Here is a 13,196-nt window from a genome sequence, read left to right as displayed (position 1 = left end):
GGAGAAGGGGGGGTCAGGCATTCCTGCCATCTCCCTGGGGCTGGTGGTTTGGAGGGGAAAAGGCTGCTAACCACCCCAAGGGAGAGGACACTGAAGCGAGCAGCCATGGGGAGTTTTCTGGGGGGTGACACTTGGGGTCAGGGGCTCCTCCAGGCTTCACCGAGGATGAACCAAAGGCAGAGAGGCTGGATGAAGGGTGAGACTGTTAATGCCTTGCCATGACACCCCTTCCTGACCCTCTTACCCGGCCTGGGCACTCCCTCCGGGGATCCAGGCCTCCTCTACCAGTTAGAGAGCCCTTACCTCAGCCTCCCTTTCCTCCTCTGAACCCACCAAGACTCTCTCGTCTCATTCAGCTCCACGTCCCAGAGGAGATACTCCTCTAAGCTCACACACATGAAGCCTGGGTAGTTAATGTATTACTTCCTCTAAGGAACTGTGTGTTATTCTAAAAGTGAGGCATTTCTGCTCTTCAGGCCCATATCTGACCCTTGATTTCAGTCAAATGGTGAAGCAGTTGTGGAGAATACATTTTTTATGTTGGGTTGTTGTGGTTATTCCATTTTGGCAGAGCTTCTGAAAGTTTCAGGATAAAAAGCAGTTGAAGACCAGTGAATAGTGGTTAACGGGCTGATAAGTACTTAAAAGGGTAGGGATATCAGATGATACACTAACATCCAGCCAACCCCACAAAAAAAAGAAAACAAACTGAAAACGAAGGGAGAGGCTTTAACCTCCTCCCCTTTCAGACCTTTCTATCTCTCTTTTTTTAAAAAAATTAACTAATTAATTTATGTTTGGCTGCCTTGGGTCTTCGTTGCTGCACGCAGGCTTTCTTTAGTTGCTGTGAGCGGGGGCTCCTCTTCATTGCAGCACGCGGGCTTCTCATTGCGGTGGCTTCTCTTGTTGCGGAGCACAGGCTCTAGGCGCACAGGCTTCAGTAATTGTGGCTCGTGGACTCTAGAGCGCAGGCTCAGTAGTTCTGGCGCATGGGCTTAGTTGCTCCGTGGCATGTGGGATCTTCCCGGACCAGGGCTCGAACCCGTGTCCCCTGCGTTGGCAGGTGGATTCTTAACCATTGTGCCATCGGGGAAGCCCAGACCTTTCTATCTCTTGTAAAGACATGTTCTAGAACTGCACCATCGAATATGGTAGCCGTATATGGTTTTTTAAATTTAAATTAATTAAATGAAACTAAAAATTTAGTTTCTCAGTCACACCAGCTACATTTTAAGGGCTCAACTGCCACATGGGGTTAGTGCATTGGACTGTGCAGATATAAACCATTTCCACTGTAGCAGAAAGTTCCATTGGACAGTGCTATTCTAGAAGAGAACAGAAATGAGGATGTGGTGGGAGAGGGGAGAATGGGGGCTCCCGGTCTAGACATGGCTCGTCTCTGCAGAGAGCATCTAGATGGGGAAGATGCAGTCTTCTCCTTTGATGGGAAGGAATCTTGGCCGGTGGGGGCGTTTCTTAGTCATACACCCCTCTTCCATGAAATTCTGATAAGTCCTCCAACAGAGCACATACCTGATGGGGTGTCAGGCTGGTATGCTCAGGCCTGGAGGCTCCCCCAAGTCGAGACATACTGACCCTGAAGGGGCCTGTGGGTTTCTCTCCTTCTCTGCTACCCAGTATCCAATGGAGGGGGTGCCCGGAGCCCGGATGCCAGTTCAGATTCGGGTCAGGCTCTGGTTCGGGCTCTCTGTGGATGAAAAGGAGTTCAACCAGTTTGCTGAGGGCAAGCTCTCCGTCTTTGCTGAAACCGTGAGTGCCTGACCGCCTGCCCACCCTACCCCCGGCCCCAAAGCTACCGCAGCCCCACTCACTTCTCTGTTGCTCACTCTCCAGTATGAGAACCAGACCAAGCTGGCTCTGGTCGGCAACTGGGGCACAACGGGCCTCACCTACCCCAAATTTTCTGACGTCACGGGCAAGATCAAGCTACCGAAGGAGAGCTTCCGCCCCTCAGCTGGCTGGGCCTGGGCTGGAGACTGGTTCGTGTGTCCAGAGAAGACGTGAGTTGTGGACAGGGAGGGCTTGGGGACCCCGTCTGCCCCAGCCATTTTTCTGAAAGGGCCTCGGCTCTATTCATCCCTCTGTCTACGGCCGCTGCCCCTACGCTGGTCATAGCGACTTCCATTTGAACTCTCCCGGCACTGGGGGATCACGAGGCAGCATTCTTTTCTGCAAGGGCTCTAATGATTGGAAAGTCCTTTATGATTGAACCGAAGCTGGCCTCCGGTGGGCTTTGCGTCCACTGGTTATGGCCTTTTCCTCCAAGATACCACAGAAAGCCCGCTCCCTTCTCTGCATGTTAATCCCTCCTTTAGTGCCCCTCAGAACAGCCTTGTTCGTCCTTCTCCATCTGCATTGCCATCTCCACCTCCTTCTCCTCTCTCTCTTTTCCAATTCGGTTGATATTCAACAACTGTTTGTTTGGTTTCTCTTTTTACTTTTTAAAAATTGAAGAGTAACATATATTGTAGTCATGTACTCAAATCTTAAGTATATAGCTCGATAACATTTTACATTTCTACAACTATCTATTGAGCTTCAACTACCCACCGGGTTTTCGACATCTTCAGTTGGCTTCCTTTTCTCTTTCTTTATCTTGGTGGTGACTTTCTCTTCAGTCTGCAAGTGTCTCCCTGGGTCTCCCCTTGACTCGCTGCCCTTCCTCTCTCTCCCCTCATCTCTCTTGTTGTTGGTTGGGGTGAGGCTGACACAGGAAGGTTGGCCCAGGCTCTGGGGTGCTCTGCTGGGGGTTGTGGACGGCCCGGGGGTCTCTTCGGCGGAAGCTCTGACCCGCCCACGCCCACAGCCTGCTTCATGACACCGACGCGGGCCACCTGAGCTTCGTGGAGGAAGTGTTTGAGAACCAGACCCGGCTCCCCGGAGGCCAGTGGATCTACATGAGCGACAACTACACGGACGTGGTAAGGGGGTGCTCTCGGGGCAGGTGGGCTCTGCTTTCCTGGAGGCCTGGACATTTGGGCCCAAGAGGGGCCTGTGACTGAAAGAAGAGGAATGTTCTCCCCTGCTCCCACGTCCCCAGCGTCCATGCCCTGGTTTCCAGGGGGACAGTGTGTGAGATCTGGCAAGGGTAGGACACTGAGCCCGAGTCACACCTGGGGCTTTAGAATATATGTTGTCAGGTTGCATCTTCTCATCTTCCCTGATCACGTCTGTCTCTTCTCATGCTTGCCTGGCCTGTGTTACCCCAGAACGGGGAGAAGGTGCTTCCCAAGGATGACATCGAGTGCCCGCTGGGCTGGAAGTGGGAAGATGAAGAGTGGTCCACGGACCTCAATCGGGCCGTTGACGAACAAGGTGGGCAGCACGTGGAGCCCAGTGAGCACCCGGCAGACTCGCGAGGCATGCCGGAAGGGGGCACGGTTGAGTGCAGGCCCCTTGGGCCTGGGGTTCTGGCCTTCACTGGGCTACTTCATCTGGGGGACTTCCCGGGTGAGTCCTCACTATAAACTACAAATTGGGAGTCAGTGGCCACTTGAAAGTCTGTGAACGTACCCCAAATGGAGAGATGGGGAATGGCCAGGCAGTGAGTGATGGGCACCTCTCCCCCAGGCTGGGAGTATAGCCTCACCATCCCCCCGGACCGGAAGCCGAGGCACTGGGTCCCTGCTGAGAAGATGTACTACACACACCGTCGGCGGCGCTGGGTCCGCCTGCGCAGGAGGGACCTCAGCCAGATGGAGGCGCTGAAGAGGGTGAGCCCAGGCGGTGGGGGGAGAGTGGGGCATGGGTAGGGGTGAGGCCCTGGGGAGGGGAGGCCAGCTGGGCACAGGTGCACACCTCTGTGCAGGGGACATGTACAAGACACACGGGCTCACTCGAGACGCTCGCAGATCGCACCCAGCACTCACACAGATGCACACGGACAGAAAACACCCAAGTGCCCATGACCAAGCAAGGGGATGCGCTTGGAATTCACGCACAGACCTGGAAGGTGCAAAGGCATATCTAGAGTGTGTCTATGGCTAGGTGTCCGAGGGGCAGAGTCTGAGACAGGGACTCGGCTGCATGCAGTTTATTGAGGCAGGGCTCTCAGAAGTGCCAGGAGCAAGGATGTGGCCTCCGGCAAAGGCAGCTTTGGCTTGAGCTGTGGTTCGGGAAGGGGCTCAGCCTGGAGCGCCACAGAATCCTGCTCACCAGGCAAGGGGGTGGGCTTAGCACGGTCTTAGCCATCAGTCATTGGCTGGGGGTTGCTGGGGGCGTGCTGGAGGGAGCCAGTTCCCTGGAGAAGGGTGATGCTGGTCACGGGGCTTGGGTGGGCTTGGTCGGCATTTACCAGAGGGCATGCACACAGTGTGAGCACACATGCCCACGGCCGTGCCCAGATACTCTTGGGACACAGACAGGTGCAGAGTGAGCTTGTGTGGGCACACGAGTGCCTGTACCTGCTCCTGGGGTCACACAGACGCCCGTGTCGTGCACAGCCTCAGGGCCTGCCTCCCTGGAACCCTCTTGGCCTGCGTCCTTCCTTCCCAAGCGCACGTTGGAATTTTGGCTCGAGAACTAGGCCTCCCCCAGTCCGGGAATAGCCTTTGGCATGACCCGAGTCCCTTCCTCTCTCTCTGGTCACAGTGAATCTAGAGAGGAAGGTCACTGGGTCCCAGGAGAGGCAAGGCTTTTGGGCAGCAGGCCGTTCCTGGTGGCATGAACCAGACTCCACTCTCCCTGTGAGGGCACCCAGGGGACAGAGGCAAAGCCTTGCCAGGCGGTGTGCCTTGCCTGCTCCCTCACCACCAGCATCGTTCCTGGAGAGGGACGCAGCTGGCCTCCGGGACTGGGACTGTCACCGAGCTCATGGCCTGGGCCTGACCTGAGGATCATCTCAGGTCACGAGGTGGATGGGAAGGGGCTTCTGGGGCTCCCCCGGGCTGGGAAAGGACCCCTTGAGAAGAAGTGCGGGGGTCTCTCCACACTGACGTAGGCCTAGCCTCATGGAGAAGCAGCCTGGGGCTGGGAAATGGGCTCTTCATTTTGCCTCTGAATTGCAGACCCATTTCCACTTTTATAAGTCGGGATATGAAGAAGAAAAAGGAAATGACAAGAAAACCTTGGATTCGTGAAATCCACCCAGAATCCAAATAAGCAAACAAGCCGAAAGCCCAGTGTTTTCATCACTGCTCAGCCTACCTTCCTTTCTTGGCTCCTTGGACCTCCCCACAGCCTAGGGAGCCTCTTCTCCCCCTGATTTCCTGACCCGGGGCTCTTGTCACCGCAGAAGCTGCTCAGAGCCCCCTCCTCCGGGCGGCCCTCCCAGGTTTTCCCACCTGGAGGGTGATGGTGTGGGGTGTGTGTGGGGGAATCGTGGAGGGCAGGGAGGGCACAGCTGGAGCCCAACCCAGGACTCCCCGCCAACCTGCCAAGTGGCCTCTGAGTCTGCCCTGTTCTCCCATGCAGCACAGGCAGACAGAGGCGGAGGGTGAGGGCTGGGAGTACGCCTCGCTCTTTGGCTGGAAGTTCCGCCTGGAGTACCGCAAGACAGATGCCTTTCGCCGCCGCCGCTGGCGCCGCCGCATGGAGCCACTGGAGAAGACGGGGCCTGCAGCTGTGTTTGCCCTCGAGGGGGCCCTGGTACGTGACAGTGGTCATCTTGGGTTGGTGGGGTGCAGCGTGGTCTCCCAGGGCTGTTCAGGGCTGACGCAGGAGAGGTGCAGAGGACCCCGGGACAGGACTTTGGCTTCAGTCCTCTGAGGTTGCGTGTGGGGAAGGTGGACACCAGTCTGGGTGTCCTCCTAAAATAAAATAGCTCATTTCTTGGCACCAGAAGACCCACTGCTTTTTTGGTAATTGAGAAGGGACCAGGGGAGAGGGCCCCAGCCTTTTGATGGTCTGACCTGTGACGGGGGCCAAGGGACCTGGCTCTTCTTGAAGAGGCTGGCTGGCCTGGGGTTGGGTCTGGGAGGCTTTGGCCTGGTCCAAGGGAGTAGCCTGAGAGGTCTAGTGACCCTGAATGTCCTTGGTTGGACATGAGTCCTCCTGAGAGGAGGCTATCTTGTGCGCATCCTCGGGAATTTTGGGGAGAGATGTGCCTCAGAGACCAAACCCCAGGCTGGCTATGCTGCCTCAGAGGGTACTTCCCAGAGCCAGTGGAATGGGTGTCAGGTCAAGGTTATCCAGGGTCAGGATGATGTGTTCCGCAAAAGAGATGAGCAGACCCTTCCTGGACAGTCTGAGTGGGGACATTCAGGGCCAGGAGACAGCCTGTCCCCCACTCTGTTGGTTTGGAGACTCCGTCCAAGCATTGGGAATGAGATGCCTAGGAGGAGACACCTTCTCTGAAATCCAGGTAGGACTGACTGCCTGTCCCCTGAGGGCGCTTTGGGCTGTGACACAGGGGAGCAGGTCCCACCAGCTTCACTGGCTGATGGAATCTGAGTGTGTCCATGTGAGCCAGCCGTGCGTGTGCGTGCGCGCGCGCGCGTGCGTCCATGTGAGCATTTCGTCTGGGTGTGGAGCAGTGTGTCCTAGCCCTCAGCCAGGGAGTACAGTGGGCCAGGCCCCTGACCCGATGGGATGGCTACAGAGAAAGGAGTTGACGCTGGCAGTGGCTCTGAGGGGTAGTGGGCAGAGCCTGGAGGTTCCATCACTCCCAGGGGTGCCAGTGTGGGAGAGGAAACCCTCCGGGGCCCAGATGATGGCACAGGCTCTGGAGGGAGCCCCTCCTGGGTCTTGGGGGCCAAGCGGTCAGGAGGCTGGAAGGAGACGGCAGAGCTCTGGGCTCTCTGGGGCCCTGAGCTGGTGCTCAGGTGGGAGTTGCAACCGCCACCCAGCCTGGAGCAGCTGCAGCCGGGAGTCTCCTTGTCCTGTCAGAAGGGGCCTAGCTTGGGCACAGGGCAGTGCCTGGGGGAGGTTGTGTGGTTCCAGCTGAGGAGTGGGGAATAAAGACCTCAGCAGGCCTCAGAGGCAGGGCCAGGTCTGAGGGTGCTTGCCCTCTAAGGAGCCAGGACTCGTTTTCATCCGACGGAAACACAACCAAAGTGGGCTGAAGAGAGAAAAAGAGCTTAAGAGCTCAGATTGCTGGGAATCTGATTCACCGAGGTGAATCAGGCATTAGGCCTGGCAGGAACCAGGGGCTCACACAGTGTCCCCGACTCGCTCCTCTGTCTTGGCCCCGTTCTCACACTGGCTCTTTCCATGTCGTTGGCAAAGATGGTGCCTGTGACAGAGGCTGACGCCACCTTTACAGCTAGCACAGCCCGGCGGGCATCCTGTTTCCTCACAGCTGGAGACCCCGGAGTGGAGAGTGCACTTTCTCAGTAGTGCCAGTACTGCCTCCTGTGCGATTGACTGGCTCTGCTTGGCCCTGGGCCCACACCAGCCCCTGAGCCTGAGGGCGAGGAACGGAATGTTCTGAATGACCGTCCTGGGTCACGCCCCTTTTCTGTGGTTGACAGCCCCACAGGCTGGGGAGAAGAGCATCTGAAAAGGAAAAAACCCCAAATGGCGGTGGACTCAGAGCTATAGATGACGACCACAGGACTCTTCTCTTTTTTTTTTTTTTTTTTTTTTTTTTTTGAGCACAGGCTCCGGACGCGCAGGCTCAGCGGCCATGGCTCACGGGCCCAGCCGCTCCGCGGCATGTGGGATCTTCCCGGACCGGGGCACGAACCCGCGTCCCCTGCATCGGCAGGCGGACTCTCTACCACTGCGCCACCAGGGAAGCCCAGGACTCTTCTCTTGAATGAGCAGTAGGAGCAAGTGTGGGTTGTTGAGTGGAGGAGGGGTGTTCTGGTCAGAGCTGGGTTTTAGGGCCATTAATCAAGTAGCCGTGGAGGATGGCTGGGGCCAGAGAGCCTCCCATCAGGAGACCATCAGGAGGCTTGGTTAGAGATCTGGGAAGATGTGACCATCTGGGGTGGGGGCCAAGGGACCGAAGTGGAGGGAGGTGGAGTAGCAGGGCTTGGGGAGGGAAGGGTCCAGTGGGCATCAGACGCTCTGCTGGGTGGACGGTAGGGCCGCTGCCATCGCCAGGCCACGGGGCGGGGTGGGCCTGGGGCTGCGATGAGTTCACGGTTGGCACTGGCAAGGGTGACACACATGGTGAAGTGCTGTATGAGGAAGATGGACCTGGAGGCTGCCTGCCAGGTGGCCCAGGGCAGGGAGACTGGGGGCGTGGGAGCTGAGCATCAGCTGTGAGGCGAGGGGGCTGAGAGGAGAGAGGGCACAAGGCCGGAGGTGCCCAGAAACCCGTGGATGGAAGTGTGGATGGCTCTGGGGCTGGTGAGGATCTAGGGGAAGAAGACGAGCAAGGTTGGCGGACCCGCTGCCAAGCTTTCATGGCTCAGTGACCGGGAGAATGAAGAGGGCCGTTTCCCAGAACACAGAAACCAGGCCGTTTATTCTTTACGTGGGAGAAAAATGTCATGAGGGAGCATTGAAATCAAACGTCAAGTGGGAAAGTGAACGATTGTGACGCAGTTGGGACTCGCCTGTGAAATGTGGAAGAAACCGAAGTAGTGAAGCCCAGAGTCCTGAGGGAACTTTGCTGACATAGGGAGCCAGAGGAAGACAGTGGTTAGAACGGCTGGATCCACAAACCTGGAGTTGGACAGTCTTTAGGTGTGACCAGCACTTGGACAGGACCACAGGCCCATTGGACAGAAACTGTCTGGACCACCCTACTTGAGCAGATGAGCCCCCATCAGCACGTGTGCTCACACACACACACACACACACACTCTCCCCTTCCATGGTCACCTTTACATGCTTCCTGCTGGGACCGAGGATGGCCTGGGTTCCCATCCCTAAGTCTGCTGTCCTTCATCCAGGGATGTACTGATGCTCCAGCAAGGCACTGGGGCTAGAGTCCACCCTGCATCATTGGGGCAGATGGTTGGGTTTTCTGGGTGCCAGGACCAATCTATTGTTCTGGGTACTGGCCTTTGCCCACTGGTCACTGATGCCTGCCGATTCACTTGGCGGGAGTGTGGTGGGGTGGGTGAGGCTTCTGAATGGCACTGGTTTGGTTTGAATTCTGCTTCCTCTGCTTCAGCTGTGGATAGGTCACTTGTCCCTTTCGTGACTCTGTTACTTATGAATGTCACTACATGTATGGGTCCTCGTAAGGATTAAGGACATAACCCAAGTACAGAGGTGCTTCTCAGTTTTAATGAACATGAGACCCATCTGAGGATCTTGTTAAAACGTATGCTCTTGATCTGCCGTCTGGGCGGGGCCCGAGAGTCTCCATTTCTAACAGCCCACGCTGCTGGTCCAAGGACCATCTTTGAGTAACAAGGATGTCGGGTGCACAGTGCATCCCGAAGATGAGGGAGGCAGTCACATCGGCCACTACCGGGTGCCTCTCTGAGGGAGGCAGGGTGTCTATTCCTGACTGGAGGTGTGTCACCAGGGCCCTAGAGAGCGAGGCAGGGGCAGGTGACGTGTTCTCCCTGCTCCTTGTGGGGAGAAAGTGATCTTTTCTTCCAATGATCTTCCACCTGATAGTGGAGGCCTGGCTCATGGGAACCCCCTGTCTGATTAGGAAGAGGGATATTCACGTGTGAATGCAAATAAACCCAGCAGAAGCTGCATCTCCGAAGTGCCGAAGGGCAGACTAAGGGTCGTTCCAGAGTGACAGTGCCTAACGAGGGTGGCTTCTCGGAGGAGGACCTGGGGAGGCAGAGCTTGGAGGAGTCCAGGACTGTGGGTGGTGGCCAGGTGGGCTTTCTGGTAATCTGACAGTTCTGGATGTCTGGGTGCAAGGGCCAGGCCCGTGGCGCCCCCTTGCCTCCTACTGCCCGATCCCCTGGCCCACGCGTCCACCAGCAAGCTGGGCCTCACTTGCCAGCTCCCCTCCTGAAGACGTCTCACTGCAAGGCAGGCCCAGTCTGCTCATTAGCACGGGCAGCCTTTCCCTGAAACCTTCTGCCGGGGCCAAGCCTGGCTCCCTCTGCGGAGCGGGAGGCCCTGGCTCTGTCTGCTAATCGTCTGCTGTCTCCATCCCGAGCATTATTTTATTTTCGTATTATTCTTTTTCCAGCTAATATCCTGGCATTCCCAAAGACACCAGGTTTCATAATCTTCCTGGCGTTCCCAGGGAGCTGGGAAGTGGAGCACAAAGCTGCTATTATAGCGTGTTCCATCCAGCCTCCCTCTCTGCCCCACACCCCTCGCTGCCGCCGCCACCGCCACCGCCGGCGTCCACCCAGTCACCCCCTCCTGACGCCACCAGACTCTCTGAGAACGCTGGTGACGGCTGCCGGGGATGAGCTCACGGAATCCATCCTGTGGCCCTTGCCCTGGGCCTGCCCTCCACGCGCGAGGATTTTTCCAGAGCCCTGTCTTTGCGCTTGGCCCGGAGTGTCTGGAAGGGTTTTCTGAGATGCCTGAGCCCGGGCAGGGAGAAGAGGAGATGGAGACTCGGCCACATGTGCTCCTAGTCTTGGAGATTTTTAGAGCTGGAAGGAACTTTCATGTTCGAAAGCACTCTCCACCTGGCTTTGGTGCTACTTGAAATTGGATGCAGAGTTGTGGGTGTGCATGTGTGATCTGTGTGTGCACGTGTGTCTGACGTGTAAGCACGTGTGTGATGTGTGTATGGATGTATATGACGTGTGCACATGTGTGATATGCGTGTGTGTGTGTCTGTGGTGGGTAAATCCTGATGTAAAGTCCCTGGTTTTCTCCAATTCTCAAGAAAATCTAGGATCCAAAGAGGGTAAGAATTACAAAAATCTGTTTTACCTTGTGCCGAAGACCAGGCTGAGAGCTGTACGTGCGTTGTCTCATTTCATCCTCACAGGGACCCCAGAAGGCTGGATTCTATGATTATACCCATTTTACAGTTGGGGAGACTGAGGTTCCAGAACTGCACTGTCTAACATGAAAGCCGCTAGCCAGGTGTGGCTATTTAAATTTACATTTAAAGTGATTAAAATAAGAAAATTCCGTTCCCCAGTCACACCGGCCACATTCGAAGAGCTCGACAGCCACGCCTGGCTAGTGGCTACCATATTGGACAGTGCAGAATAGTTCCATCACTACAGAAAGTTCTCTTGGACAGTGCTGCTCTAGAACAACTCTGAGCCCCTAATGTAGCCCCAGAAGAAACTGAGGCCTGAGAAGGAGTTTGCCCAGCGGCACGGCGTGAGTCAGTTCTAGAACCAAGGCCGGAAGAGCGGGCTCTTCTGCTCTCTCTCCCCAGATTCATCTCCCTACTTGCTATGAGGGCATAAAGTCCTTCCCGCATAGAGGGCCCTTGAGCGGGGTCCCAGGGAGCACCATGGGCGCTGGCTGGAGCCCTCAGCTGGATGCATCCCCCTCCTCGTCTTGTAGCCAGGCAGCTTGGCCTCCCTGGAGCAGTTGGGCAGCTAGAGAGGAGTTGGCACCACTGCCCCCAGCCAGGAAGCCTCCAATTGGTTGGCAGGGGCCTGAGTCCTGACCTGAAGTGCCAAGGACCCACAGAGACAGGCATCCCCAGCCCCAGTCAGGGGGCAGGGAAGGGCAGCTGGGAGTCGGAAGTGCTGGGAAGGGGGTCAGGGAGAAGCCGGTGCCAGAGAGGAGGAATTTGGGAATTTGAACTGGCTGAAAAGGAGGTCAGATGTGGATGGGGAGGGGAGGGGCCATCTCTGGACCTGGATGAAATCCTGCTGTGTGCGGGGGCACCTAGGCATGCTTCCTAGAGTGGCTGCTTTGAGCAAGGGTAGCACCTGGGCGGTGAAAGGGCTTTGCCTTATTAAGTAATCAAGACCCCTGGCTGGGTCTGTGGGCCATTGGAAGGCGGCTTTGTGTCTCTTGAATGTCCTAATCAAGCACCTGTTCCACACCTGGCATTGTGCTACGGGGCAGGTTGAGGGCCACCGGAGGATTACACAGAGTCAATCCTCTAACTATGTGGACTCTGGCTCTATCTCACTCAAGATTTGGACGCTGAAGCCTGCGTGCGTCCACTGAAACTTGTGTGTCTGTGTACCTGAGACACAATGCCAGCGCACAGGTAAGCATGGACTGTGTGTTACTGCTGGGTGGATGTGACGGCTGCACCCCCTGTGTGTCATTATACGTGCATGAGGGTGTGTCCACAGTGGCTTAGGGTGACCTTATAATTTATTGTCTGGTCTGGACACTATTAAAAATCATGTTGGAAAATAGGCATAAGCTAGGCAAACGAGGACATACAGTCGTCCTGATGACGGAGGCACTCTGGCATGGCCTAAAACCTGCCTGAGCGTCCTCTGCAGACTTCAGAGACCTGGAAAGCCTAGAGGGACACACAGGCACATGCAAACACAGACACTCGTGCCAGCCCACACGTGGCATTGTGGATTCTCCAGGTTTCCTAATTCCACTCCCAGGCTCCCCAGGGGCTGGCCGGTAGCTTTGCAAGGAGTTTCGCAGCTGCTCTCAAGCCCTGGCTCCAGCTGTAAGTTAAATGGGGTTGCACACTCGCCTGCTATTTCACTTAAGGTTGCAATCAGCCCTGATTAGGAAGGGAGGGCTGTGTGTTCCCAAGTTTTCTCTTTTACAGGGTTCTCCTCTGGCCTGGCCTGTGGGCCTGTGTGGGGTTTCCCTGGAAGCGGAGGCCAGAGCAGTCAGGGCAGTGACATGGGTGTGGGCTCCCCAGGGCCCTGACTTGGCACTTAGTCCTGTCCTGCCTCAGATCCCTGCTCAGGTGCTGAGTTCTGATGGGGAAGCAGGAGCTGGGAAGAGCCCTGCGGGGGTCCTGGGAGATCCCGGGCTCTACCAGCGAATTTCCCATGCACCCTGAAGGAAAACATGAATCTCTGGGTCCCAGTTTTCTCACTTATCAGATGGAGGTGATAACAACACAACAAAAATAACCCCCTCCCCTTACAAAGCCGGGGGTGGCAAACAATGGCCCACTGGCCAAGTCTGGCCGTCTGCCTTTTTGTGTAAACAGGGCTGTATCAGCACAGCCACGCTCATCCATGTGCACATTGTCTACGGCTGCTGTCTGCTGCTACGGCAGCTGAGTTGTTGCAACGGAGCCTATATGGCTGGCAAAGGTGAAAGTATTTACTCTCAGGCCCTTTATGGAGAAAGTTTGTCAGCTGTTCTAGAGCACATGCTGTGTGTCAGGCAGTGCCCTCTGCCCTGTTCATGTATTATCTCATTTAGGCCTCCCAATAATCCCGAGGTAGATTTTACTAGCGCTCCCATTTTACAGAGAAACAAAGTGAGGCACAGAGAAAACAAGT

General features: G+C 56.2%; 1 protein-coding gene across 11 annotated transcripts in view; it reads left to right on the top strand.

The window, feature by feature from the left end:
- The window catches only part of DYSF (dysferlin), a 220,715-nt gene that overhangs the window by 105,128 nt on the left and 102,391 nt on the right, over window positions 1-13,196 (top strand). For all 11 annotated transcript variants that reach the window (XM_024756409.1, XM_024756407.1, XM_024756408.1 and 8 more), the window contains 6 exons: window positions 1,639-1,770; window positions 1,855-2,021; window positions 2,828-2,942; window positions 3,231-3,336; window positions 3,592-3,734; window positions 5,434-5,607. In XM_024756409.1, the coding sequence (XP_024612177.1) occupies window positions 1,639-1,770; window positions 1,855-2,021; window positions 2,828-2,942; window positions 3,231-3,336; window positions 3,592-3,734; window positions 5,434-5,607 (837 nt within the window). The remainder of the gene's footprint in view (window positions 1-1,638; window positions 1,771-1,854; window positions 2,022-2,827; window positions 2,943-3,230; window positions 3,337-3,591; window positions 3,735-5,433; window positions 5,608-13,196) is intronic.

This window comes from Neophocaena asiaeorientalis, unplaced genomic scaffold, assembly GCF_003031525.2.
Source record: "Neophocaena asiaeorientalis asiaeorientalis breed wild unplaced genomic scaffold, Neophocaena_asiaeorientalis_V1.1 scaffold303, whole genome shotgun sequence".
Classification (NCBI taxonomy): domain Eukaryota; kingdom Metazoa; phylum Chordata; class Mammalia; order Artiodactyla; family Phocoenidae; genus Neophocaena; species Neophocaena asiaeorientalis.
The sequence above is the reverse complement of the archived record's forward strand: the minus strand, read 5'-3'. Positions and strand labels throughout refer to the sequence as shown.